Source organism: Marmota marmota, unplaced genomic scaffold, assembly GCF_001458135.2.
Source record: "Marmota marmota marmota unplaced genomic scaffold, marMar, whole genome shotgun sequence".
NCBI classification, from domain to species: Eukaryota; Metazoa; Chordata; class Mammalia; order Rodentia; family Sciuridae; genus Marmota; species Marmota marmota.
In genome coordinates this window covers 13,924,085-13,936,586 of record NW_025999905.1, presented here as the reverse complement: position 1 = coordinate 13,936,586, position 12,502 = coordinate 13,924,085, and the positions used below count along the sequence as shown (strand labels likewise).

Below are 12,502 nucleotides of genomic sequence, written 5' to 3'. Positions count from 1 at the left end.
ATTATTTTACAAATGCATGTTTTTTTTGTTTTGTTTTGTTTTTTGGCTTTTCAACTGGGCTGTGGTCTCGTGCCGATAAAGCAGATTTCTTCTGCCATTTGTATTTTCATAATTTCCATTATAGTATTAGGCCTAAAACATACTATTTCACAGAAAAGTTGTTTAAACTAAAACTCAAGTGTAGTGAAAAATTCACATTTTATACTTTTTAAAACTTGGATTTCATTTATATCTAGAGGAAATTTTAGCACTTAACCACCTTATATTTCTGACGTGCTTTTGTGCATGCCCATATTTGTATTGGGTGTGTCAGGGTTATTCTGTGATATTTGAAGAACAGTACTTGATCCTTAGAATTCAGTTGGTGCATTTGTGGGGGGGGGGTGTACCATGGATTGAACTCAGGGGTGTTTAACCACTGAGTCATATCCCAACCCTTTTAAATTTTTTATTTAGAGACAGGGTCTCTCTGAGTTGCTTACGGTCTCACTAAATTGCTGAGGCTGACTTTGAACTTGTGATTATCCTGCCTTGACCTCCCCAGCCATTGGGATTATAAGTGTGCACCACTGTGCCCAGTTTAAAAAGATTTTTACTAATTAATGTTTAAGAAATAGTTGTCTTGCAACAGGATTGTGTTTCTGTGGCTTTACAGACACAATGCTGTTTGCATACTTTCACTTGTGTCATAATGATGGTGTCATTAGTTGCCCTTTATTCCTTATAACTTGGAAGATAAATTTGAGGGACCGAAGTTGAATACTTTGTTTTTTGTTTCTCAAAGGTCTCATCAGAAAATTGAAGACGCCGAAGAAAGCAGTGATGAGATTCTTGCTCGTCTAACCTCTGCGGTAAGGCCATGCAATTTCCCTGTCTAGGGGTGCAGAAGTAATGAGGCTGGGTCTTCCAAGGAAGCCTGTTTGGGTGGTGGTGTAGAGAGAGATTTGCCCTGTGGCTGCTCTTCATTGTAGGAGGCCCAAGGCATGGCAGAGAGAAAGTGGCTTTGATTTTCTGTGCCCTGATGCAAACGCTTTTGCAAGATTGCAGATATCCCTAGTGGAAAGTTCCTGCAGTCTTCGTGGAGGCGTAGTATCTGATTGTTTAAATCCAGTATGATTTAACCTAGGAAAAATTGTGATCTGCTGCACAGTACAAAAGACTTTCTGTTTTATTATGGAAAAAACACTTTAGGTAACAAAAGGACAGAATGTTGGTTTTTATTGGTTAGTTGGTTGGTTGGTTGGTTAGTTTTTGTCTTTGTATTTTTGCAGTACTGTGATTTGAACCCAGGGCCTCCCACTTGCGAGGCAAACACTCTACCACTGAGCAACATCCTCAGCCAGGACATTGGTTTTTAATGTACTGTACTACACCATTGTCATTGTGGTTATTTTTTTAAAATTATTTTTTATTTTTTTATTTTTTATTTGTTTCAATTAGTTACACATGACAGTACAATGTCATTGTGGTTATTAAAGCCACTGATTGAACTTGGTAACAGCATTGCTGGTTGAAGGAGAGTTCGAGCCTTTCTTCATAGCAAAAGTTGGCTGAGGTCATTAATCATCAAACTTTTTTTTGACAGGCTCTAGCAGTACCGTGTTACAAAATCTTACCCATTGACCTGGCTATTTGGAAGCTTTTCTACACTTCCCAAAGATTCTTTAGTTCTGCTTGAATTCCACAAATAAAACGATTATTGCATAAAATCACGCTTGATTGGGTTATATGTATGGATGGAACTATCTGCACAGTGTTATGCACCAGTTTTATCACCTGGGCATAGCTTGAAGAATGAAAGTTGTCTGTCCTACTCTTTTGGCATGCAGCTTAGGAAAGTAATTTTTTATTAGGTATAGTGATGGGTGGTATAAAATGTCACATGAAATGAAATATTGACAGCATGTTATGAAAAAAATATTTAGCATGGCTTTTATTGTTTAAAATATGGACCAAAATGGAGGAGTGCCTATTGTAAACAAAATAATAATTGGCATCTTAAAAAAATCACTCACTCTGGGTCAGATACCATGTTACATACCATATGTATGTATGTGTACATGTACATACACATGTGTATACATTCTGCTAAATTGCACCACAGTTCTATGAAGTAGCTGGTATTACTTCTGTTTTGCAGATATGAGATCTTTTAGAGGTTAAGTAATTTCACCCAGCTTGAAAGGAACAAAACCCGAATCTGAGCTCAGAATGTTTTCTCTCCTAATCAGGTTCTCTCAAATGTCATTTCTCATTTTTTCATAATATGGAACATTTATTTCAGAAATGGTAAAGATATGTAAGATTTGGTCCCTACAGCCATACCAAAGAGGCAAGACAGGTAGATTAGAAAATTGACACAGGATATGGTTGGAAACTGAATACCGAAGAAAGTGATGTCTAGATTTTAAATGCAAGAACAGTCGAAGAGAGCACCATTGAGGTGACTGTACCACCACTGAAGACAGCAGAGCTTTGAGCAGGTGATGATCTGGGAGATTTCTTCTAGCTTCAGGACTTACTGTGGGCAGGTGTGAGAAAAAGAAAGTGCAGTGGGAAAATAGTACACTCACCTGATTAGAGGAGAAGGCATTAGTTAAAAAATGAAAGATTTTTTTTAACAACATATTAATTTGATGAAGTGAATGTTTAAGAAAGAAGAAAGTTGGAAGAAGGGAGACAGTTGGAGATTGAGGAAAGCCTAGGTTATGGTAGATTTTGTGGAAATCAAAAGAAAGACAAGTTCAATAAGGAACATAAAGAATTCTTAAAAATCAGTAGGACCGGGTAAAGGTAGAAGGGGAGTCAGAAGACTAAAGTTCCAGATTCTTGTGCATGGACACACAATGATGCTTCTAAGAAGTTGAGTAAAGTATGTGAAAAGGGAGATGATTTGGGGGTACATACTGATGTTTGTGGAGATAAGAACATACAAGTATTCAGGGAAAACCAGAAGACATGAGTCTGGTGTTCATGGAGGTCAGGGCTAAGTCCTTTGAAGCAGACAGAGACGTCACAAATGCAAGAGCAGAGTAGAAAAAGGAGTCTAGGGAAGACCCACAGTGAGAGATCACCAGGGAGAGGAGAGGACAGGGAGAGGAACAACTGGGTGGTTTTTACCCTGGAAATCAAGTTCAAAAGAATTCACTATGAATTTAGTTGAAGTAACCTAACTGGGAAAATACTCAAGCTGAAAGACTAAATAAATCAAGGTAAAATATAAGAGTGGCATTTTTGAATAAAAGGACAGTTTCATCTTTTCAAAGGATGCTTGCTTAGCCTAGAAGAGAAAAAACAAAACAAAACAAAAAAAAACTGTTCTGAGATAGAAGATCTTGATTTTTGTTTTTTTCCTAATAGTGTGACCTTGGTCAAGTTGAGCCGTTGGGCTAAACCATCTCTAAGGTTTCTCCAAGTTCTAAAATTCCACTGGTCATTCTGTTAGCTTTTATTAAGGGACTGTTGTGCTAGGTTCACCTCTTCAGAATGTGGTAGCACCTGTTGGCACTGGTAGATACATTTTAAGCTACCCAGGTGCTAACTGCCTGCAACAAGGGAGATGTTTACATGCATCACCCAAGTTAACCATTCTCCTCTACTATGACCCTCACAGGTGGTAAAGGAGTAAAAGCAAAAGTCACGTTTGTAATGTAGAGTTGTCGATGTGCTCTCTGAGGGTGTGTGTTTTGGGGTCAGTTGAAAGGGGCAGTGGTTTCCAGTGGTACAGTTAGCTCTGCCCTCTTGCAGATGCACCTTTTTTTATTTCAAATTTGGGAGTTTTTGTATACCTGTCTCTTGAAACAAAACAACATAAACAAACAAACAAAAAAGAATCCTTATTTCTTTAATCCCAATAGTTTATTTCCTAGTTCTTCTCTTGGGTTTATCAGCAGGAAAGATCCTGTAATCTATAAAAAAAAAAAAATACCTGAAATTCTACTCTGTGAGACAATTCTAGTGAATTTTCATATTGAAGAAACATGAGGAATAGAGCATGAGTAGAAATAAAAGTGCCTTTATAATTCCTTCTGATTTAGAATTATCAACTTTATATAAAGCATGAAATTAAAATGGTCCAGTCATATATCTAGTAATTTTTTAGGGAATGGTAACCTTTCCAAGTACCTGACATACAAAAACTTAAATAATTAATTCTGTGGGAAGTTTTCAGCTTAAGAAAGGACAGGATGTAATGAACCCTTGCCTTTATGTGAAGTCTTCACAGATGCTCTGGCGATTGTTATCTGGGATCAATCTGTTTCCCTGTTGCACATATGATTTATACCTTAGCCTCTTTATAATATCTTCTGGCTTTTTTGATAGCTTGAAACCCCTTTTCTTTTTTACTTGACTCTGAGTCTCTGGAGGACCAATAAAACTGGTCAGCTGAGAAAGTCCCTTGAGTCCCTCAGCCTATTAGTTTCCATCTTTGAAGTTCTGAGCATAATCTTAATTTTAAACTTGCTTCTTCCAGTGTTCATGACAAATAGAGTATTCAGAATTGATGAGGCAACTTTTATATATTCATATTATAACCTAGGGTTCTGCTTGTCAAAACTAAACACAGGGAAAATTTTATGGTGCATTATGGATTGTTTCAAAGCCATAGCTGTTGTTTTAATCAGGTTTTTTTTTTTCGGTGACTAAATGATCTGACCAGAACAAATTTTAGGAGAGGAAAAGTTTATCTGGGGGCTCACAGTTTCAGAGGTCTCAATCTATAGACAGCAGGCTTTATTCCTCAGGGCTCAAGGTGAGGGTGAACATCATAACACAAGAGTGTGGCAGAGGGTGATCAGAAAGCAGAGAGAGAGAAAAAAAACCACTCCATTTTCCAGATACAAAAGATATACCCCATAACCATACCCCCAATGAGCCACTTCCTCCAACCACACCCCTCCTCTGCCTCCAGTCACCACTCAGTTAATCCCATCAGGAATTAATCAATTCATTGGATTAAGGCTATAACCCAATCATTTCTCCTCCAAACCTTCTTGCATTGTCTCATTTGTGAGATTTTGGGGGACACCTCATATCCAAACCAAAGCATCTCTTAAGGATGTAAATTTAAAAAACAAGGTGAATATTGAGGCATTGATAAGAATTGAGAAGTTATTTGGGAAGTGTCCAAAAATAGGTAATATAAACATGGACATCCTTAAAAAGGAGTAAAAACCAATTCTAGACTTCATTCTCTATGTACTTAAGACCAACACCCAAAGCAAAACCTATTAGTTATTTCTGTTTCTAATGGCTACCTTTTCACGATGGAAATTGTGGAGAGAGAGAAATACAGACATCTTAATCTGGGCTTGAGTAAAACTTGTGATTTTTATTCCTGGTTTAATTGTGAAACTCCTGCAGTGATGTGCGTTCAGCTCAACTGCGAAATGTGTATGTTGGATTCCTATTTGGTTGGATGGCAACACATCACTGATGAATGGGTGGTAGCACACAGTGTCCTCTATGCTGCTTGGTCCAGCAAAATCAGCCCTCTTGAGAAGACCACCTGAGAAGACAATTTGAATGCTGAAACCCAGCCTTGGTGCTGGCAGGGAGTCTATGCCCATATCTTGAGAGAGGAATTAAAATGACAAAAGGGGAATTCAGAATTTAAGAAGAGAGCTCAATGTGGATATGAGCAATATTGAATACTCCTGGACCATGTGACAGGCACTCTCACCCCCTGCATTCCTCCTCAGAGCTGACTCAGTCTATCCTTTTCATCCATTTAGATTTCTTTAGTTGTGTGGTTCTGCTCTATCCCTGTGCTCATTTTACTCAGTTCACCTGGCTTGAACGTAGAACTGCATCCTCTGATGCGTATATTGGTATTTTTTCAAATTCCTTCTCATAGAGTCTTGAGGTACAAAGCATTGCTCCTCTGAGAAATAGCACAGAGCTAGAATCTTGTCAGTTGAACCCAAGTTATAAAAGAGATGGCTGCTATCAGTTTGAAAAGATCTGAAAGGAGCTATAGCCCCAAGAAGCACAAACCTATGCTAGGATATAGAACTTTAGGTGAAATAGAGAATAAGGAATCTGCTATAGATTTTATTTTTTCATCTCTCTAGGGAAAAAAAAAGGTGGCTATAATTAACTGCTGTACAATGTCAACTTCACAAAAGCATTTTTCACTGCTTGGTGTCTAAAGAATGTGACAAAGTTCCATCTGTTTCACATCAACCGTGAACTTGTTCTTTCAGATTTTCTAGCATCCTTTTTTACAAAAGTCATGTTCTCACTTTCCCCCATTTGGGATCCTGCTTGTAGATAAACTGGTCTGGTTGTGGTCTTATTAACAAGACCTGCACTCAACTGGGGCCTCTGATTCTCCTTTCATGCCTTCTTTTCCTTAAGAGTTCTCTTGAGCAGTACTTGTTACAGAACCACCAGGAGGCAGTCTTAATGAGAACAGTTGTCCCGCCAGCAGAAGCATGAGACTATGAAATTCAAAGACCTAAACTTTTAAAGATTCTCTCTTCTCAGCAACAGAGCCTGTTCTCCTATTTTCCTTTTACTCATTTAAAGCTCCTTTCCCATTTGCCACAACTCATCTTTCATCTGAAACTTCAGTCGTTTTCTTTGAGCTGCATCTGCCACGGGGGTCTATTTATACCCTTCCTTAGTGCATGAAGGAGTTAAAGTGGCTAGGAGTCCTTCAGTCAGTTCTTCTTGATGACTCAACAATTTGGATTCGATACACTGAGTAAATTCCTCTTTGAGTGGTAGTATCTGAAGATAGCAGTGACAGCTTTTTAAGTTGGAAACTATCATATTGATACTCGTTCAAGAAGCAGAAATAGCATGGGATTTGGATTTCAATGAACCTTTAAAATCATAGGCTACTGGAGGCTCATTTAAGGGACTGGTTGCCAAGTTAGCAAGGTCTGAGTAATGTTGGGTGAGTGGAAGCGGGAGAATCTGTCACAATGAGTACGTGAGAAGCACAATCAAGTGATAATTTTTTTCAAAACCATATTAAAATGGGTTTTAAAAACACAAACACTTAGTTTCCACTCAGTACTCCCTTTATTGTCTGTCTGCCTCTTCCTTTATGGAGTATTGAGAAATGGAGTGTAGTTAATTTCCTCCCCTCAGTCTCTCATAGACCTGAGCAGGCTTGTCTCTTCAGAGGAAAAAAACTAAGTTACTCCCCCAGGGAATGACTAACCTGTCAGGCTGCCTCAGGATCACAAACATCTTGTTACCTTTTATTTCTTATCTATGGGGAAAGTAAAATTCCTACCTAGAATCCTTAGTCCGGCTATATCCGTTTCAGTGACTTAAGAGATGATATATGATTTGGGGAAGGGCCAGGTAGACCGAGTTCTGAGAGGAGGCATCAAGCAAGGCCTAAGAAATCAAATCTGTTTTGAGGTTTGTTTTAAATGAGCCAGTGCAGTTGTAGCACATCCCTTGTGTAGGCTGCTTGTTTCATTTGTTTTTAGGGAGCTGCAGGGCTTGCTACTCCCTACCCTGTTTGTGCTTTGGTGCTGCCCTTACCTGGCTACCATGTCAGAGGGCCATGGGTTGTGGGCTGCCAGTCTCTGGGTCTCTAGGACCATACAGAGAGCAGGTTTAAAAAGCTCCTGCAGTTCCCCTTAGTTGGGATCTGACAGTTAACACTTTACAAATCTGTGGCTGTTGATACCTGAACAGATCACTGAACAGTATACTGCCATCCCTTATTAATAAAAAATGTTATATGCTCAATGTTTCTTTCCCATCAAAATTGTTTTTATCATCCTGGGAATAGATCCACAAATACCATAAAATACAAGTGTATATATATATATATATATATACACATACCTTTTTAAAATAATTACTAAGTCATCATCTCTAATTCCAAAGAAACTATCCGAGCCTACCCAGATTATGTGGTGATCTAATGGAACCCTAGCTCTGAGAATTTGGTTTTGGGGAACAGCTTAATATATGCTGTTTCACCTACCAAAATGAGGCTATGTGAGGACCTTTATTTTAAAGCATTTGTTTGGGACTTGGGGGTTTAGCCCAGTATTAGTTGTGCTAAGTAAGATTGAAGCTCTGGGTTTTAGCCCCAGCATAAAAAATAAATAGTAAAAAGTAAATAAAATATCTATTCAGAAAGGTGAGTGGAGACCATTCAAGAGTATCTCAGTGAGTCCCTCAGAGATAGAGGAAGAGCCCTATGGGTTTTTTGTTTGTTTGTTTGTTTGTTTGTTTGTTTTTTTGTGTGTGTACATGAATATTATAGTATTGGGTATTTGTTCCCAAGATGAAGAAAACCACTTTGATATGCAATACACATAGAAAGTAGGAACTTTTTTAATTGGCAAGGAACAGAAATATACCATTCAACCGTAAGTCTGGATATTGACATCACAAGTTTGCAAAGTTACTATGAAATCCTCTCTGAGGGAAGCCAAAGGAATTATAAAAGAACAACCATGAACATTTCATATTGAGCCACTTCTGTGTGTATTTGTTTAAAATAGGATTTATTATGTCTATCTTAGATGAAAGTAATTTTGCACACTTAAGTCACTGTTATAGCCATAATTGGACAAGGACCAAGGGGCATATAAAAAGGGACAATTTTTGAGCTTTTGTTTTTGTTGTTGTTTTGGGTGATGATAGAATTAGGTAAATTTTAAATTAGTTTCTGTTGTTTCATATTGCTGTACAAATTAGGATATAATGACATGTTATGTAAATACTAGGTAGAAATAGCATGCATTCTTTCCTGTATTCGTGAAGGTCAAAGTAAATCTGATGGTTATCAACACTGTTGATCTTGCTTTGCAGCTTCTTTCACATTCATCTGATACTTGGCTTGTTTAAGTTGAATGTCAACACTTCATAATTTTTTAATCAAAAAATGCCCCAAATGAAGCTCTTCAGAAGCAATCCATTATTAACACTGAAGGATTTATTATTTTCTAGGTTATTTTTCTTGTGTGCATATTTATTTTAAACACAAAACCCCCAAACCTTTGATTTTGTAGTCTTTCGTTTTTACTGTGTTTCCAGGGCTAATATTAGTATTACCTAGAGCATTTACAGTGGTGCTGAGTATCCCATTTCATGGATTTAGCATGTCCTCTATATTTAAACTTTGTGGTTATTTTCAATCTTTTTCTGTTAAAAACACACAAAGATGAACTTCTATATGGGAAAATCTTTTAGGGAAATAATTCACAGGTGTTAATGTATTAGCCTACTGTCGACTTATGAAGACCAAGTGAGAAATGTGTAAGAGGCTGACAGAAGTTGGTGGTTGGTGCATTTTGACCTTGTCCAGGTGTTCTGTTGATGCCTTCTGTGCGCTGTCACACAGTCTTACATCACAGCATAAATTATCCACTTGGAGAGATGAAGCATTTACAACAGGCTGTATTAAAGATTTAATTAAGCATGCATATGAATTTTAAAAAACAATAGAGGGTTGAAAAGGGTAGTCTTCTTTTTATTATCACTTAGAAAACTTGGTATTCATTGAATGGGCCTCAACAGGTTGGGTTTGGAGTTTGATTCTGGAATTCTCTCCTTATTTGAGGCTTTTCATGAAATGATGCCTATCAAAAGGTATATCAAAAGCATTTTGGTTTTTAACCTATTAGAAATCTTTAAGTACTGGTAAGCATGTCTGCATATCTGTCTGATTTAGCAGTTTGGAAGTTCATCGAGCTGGTTTTCAGGTTTTCTGGGTCTACTGCGTGAACTCAGAGAAAAAAAAAACAAAAAAGAATATGGCGTGGTCCATGTCTTCAAGTGGCTTGCTGTTTACCAGTGAGTAGCTATAATCAAAGGTAGTGTAATGTCAGTTTCCTGTAGTGAGTACAATGTGCTGTGAAGGTCAAAAGAAAAAGTCATGGTGCTCAGAGGTTTAAGATACGTCCCATGGAGGGAGGAGCCTTGGATGTATGTTGGACATAAGGGACAGTGAGAGTGAACAGAGAATAGCATTCTAATTAGAAAGAACAGCATGAACAAAAAGCCAGAGATGGGTAGGTTTAAGGAATGAGTATCATTTCTATGTGGCAGGAGTGTGCAGTTCATAAGTGGCAATAATAAAGAATCTCCTTTGTGAGGTGGGCAGGGTGAATTGTCTCACATCTATAATTGCAGAGGGAGGGGTTGAGATTTGATTAGGTAGACAGAAATAGCCACTGAAGCACCTGAGAGGATTGGGATGTGCTGTAAGGAGCTTTACCTGGTGACATCCTCGTTGGATGGATTGGAATGCGGAGGGAGAATCAGACTGTTAAGTGAACCCAGGAGACCCCGTTAGCACTCGGGGTTTCATTAAGCTCAAATCAGTTGAGCAGAGAGCTAACTGTACAGTACCTCCATGCTGCAAGTACTACATAGTATACCTCAGTAATTAGCATAAGGCACTGTTACAGTTTAGTGGAATTTTTGAAGTTTTGAGAACATCAAGGCTGGTCCCTTTGAAAGAAAGACAGCAGGGAAGGAAGGCTTCAAAGGTCTCCTTCTCTATTCACTTATATTACAGATAGAATAGGAAGACCCATGGCAAAACTATTTCTCAAAGGAAACCCCCGAATCCCATTTGCTTTTCTGAGCAAGAGGGAATCGATTTGTCAGGTAATGATAGTGTGGACTGTAAATTCACGCATGTTTTTCACATTTGCCCTCCTTCCCATGCCTTGTGTTTCTTACCTAAGCCAAGAGAGGAGGGTGGGGAAGCACTCTGAAGGCAGAAGTATATGTGGGGAATGTGCCTTTTTTTTTTTTCCTTTCAAACTTTAATTTTGTACTGCATCAGATACTGCTCACAGATGCTGTTTCCTCAATGAGTTTTTTTTAAATAATTCAGTTAGGCAGATAGATATTCCTGATATTTGAGATTAAACCCAAAGACGACAGTTACTGGAAGATCTGTTTAGGGTGGAAGAAAAACATTCTCAGAGATAAAATAAGGAAAAAAAGGCAAAGGTTAAGATATAAATAACAACTAAAATGTTGTTTGCACTCATATGTGTCTGTTTTTACCATAAAACCAACTATATATAGTCAGCCAGCCCTCTACATCCTCAGGTTCCACATTCAACCAACTTCAGACTGAAAATATTTGGAAAAAATTGGATTTGTAATGAATGGGTACAGAATTTTTTTTCACATCATTATTCTCTAGGTAATACCATATAATAATTACTTATATAGCATTTATACTATAGTAGGTATTATAAATAGTCTAGATATGATTCAAAGCATATGAGAGGATATATCTGGGTTTATCCAAATACCACAGCATTTTATTTAAGGGACTTGAGCATCTGAGAATTTTGGTATTCTTGGGGGTCCTGGAACCAATTCCTCACAGATATAGGGGGAGAATTCTAAATAGCTTATTAAATGAGCTGGATTTGATAAGATACAAGCAGAAAAATCCTTTAATTTTTCTCACCACTGTTCTCTCCAATCAGCTCTGAGTGTCTCATTCCACCCCTGGATGAAGCTTTGGGTAGATCTATAGCTTTCCTTGGCTTTCACAGATCAATCCGTTCATTTAGATACGAGAAGTCCAGTTGAGTCCAACATCAGAGTTTTAGTCTGTGCGGTCCAGAGCATCTCCTTCCTCCTAATCTAAGCCTGGGTTGACATTCTCATCTTGTTTCCTGCTTTTCCTTCTCTGCCCTTCCTCTTCCTCTACCCCCAGCACTACCCCAGTGAGGGTTTGAGAGGCTAGAAGGAAGAGATCAAGTCAGTAAAGGTCTTTCTTGACTGCTACAGTTTTGTGATCTGGTATCAGGGTTCTCTGTGCAAGAGCTGTAGAAATCTATTTTTTTTCTACATGGGGTCATCCTGTGACTTGGCTGGATACTCCCGTTCCTTTGGAGCCATCAGTTGCAGTTCCAAGAACTCAGTCGTTTCTCTTCTTCTGAAACTTTAAGACTGTTCCTTTAGCCTCTGGCTTGTGCCTATAGTTTCCTTCTATTGGAGGAACCCCACCTTTCCAGGAGTCTTGTTTTCAAAATGACCTACACCCAACTCCCTTCTCATACAAAGGAAACATGAAAGCATTATTGTCCTGCCCAATTCTGGAGGAGCAGGCCATCCCAGCACAGCACAGCACAGCTCTTTCTTTGTTCCTTTCTTTGCCTCTCTTTGCCCCTTTTTGTTAATCCTCTTATTTTTTTTTTTGTTGTTTTTAATGGCAGCAGTCCCTTTGTCTCATTAACTCCAGAGACAAATGCTAGATAATTCAAGTGATCAAGCCCCGCCACCACTTGATTCAGTGTGTATGTGTCCCCCTGCACTTATGCAACCAACTGTCCCTGCAGCACTGCAACAACTCCCTTTAAACAAGTGATCTTTGTTAATTCCTCTGGGATAATCTTCAAGCCTCCCCAATATTTCCTTGAAATGAAGTGGGTGAGTGGTGCTGAAAGGAGAATTTTGCTGCTTCAAGGGATAATGGAATCAGGCAGAGATGCACCTAGCCCTGGCCTCTAGTTCTGAGCAGTTTTCTCCAATTGTTCTTGGTTTG

General features: G+C 38.4%; 1 protein-coding gene across 1 annotated transcript in view; it reads left to right on the top strand.

The window, feature by feature from the left end:
- The window catches only part of Rapgef5 (Rap guanine nucleotide exchange factor 5), a 236,419-nt gene that overhangs the window by 56,886 nt on the left and 167,031 nt on the right, over window positions 1-12,502 (top strand). The window contains 1 exon segment of the mRNA XM_015498139.2: window positions 785-851. Within this exon segment, the coding sequence (XP_015353625.2) occupies window positions 785-851 (67 nt within the window).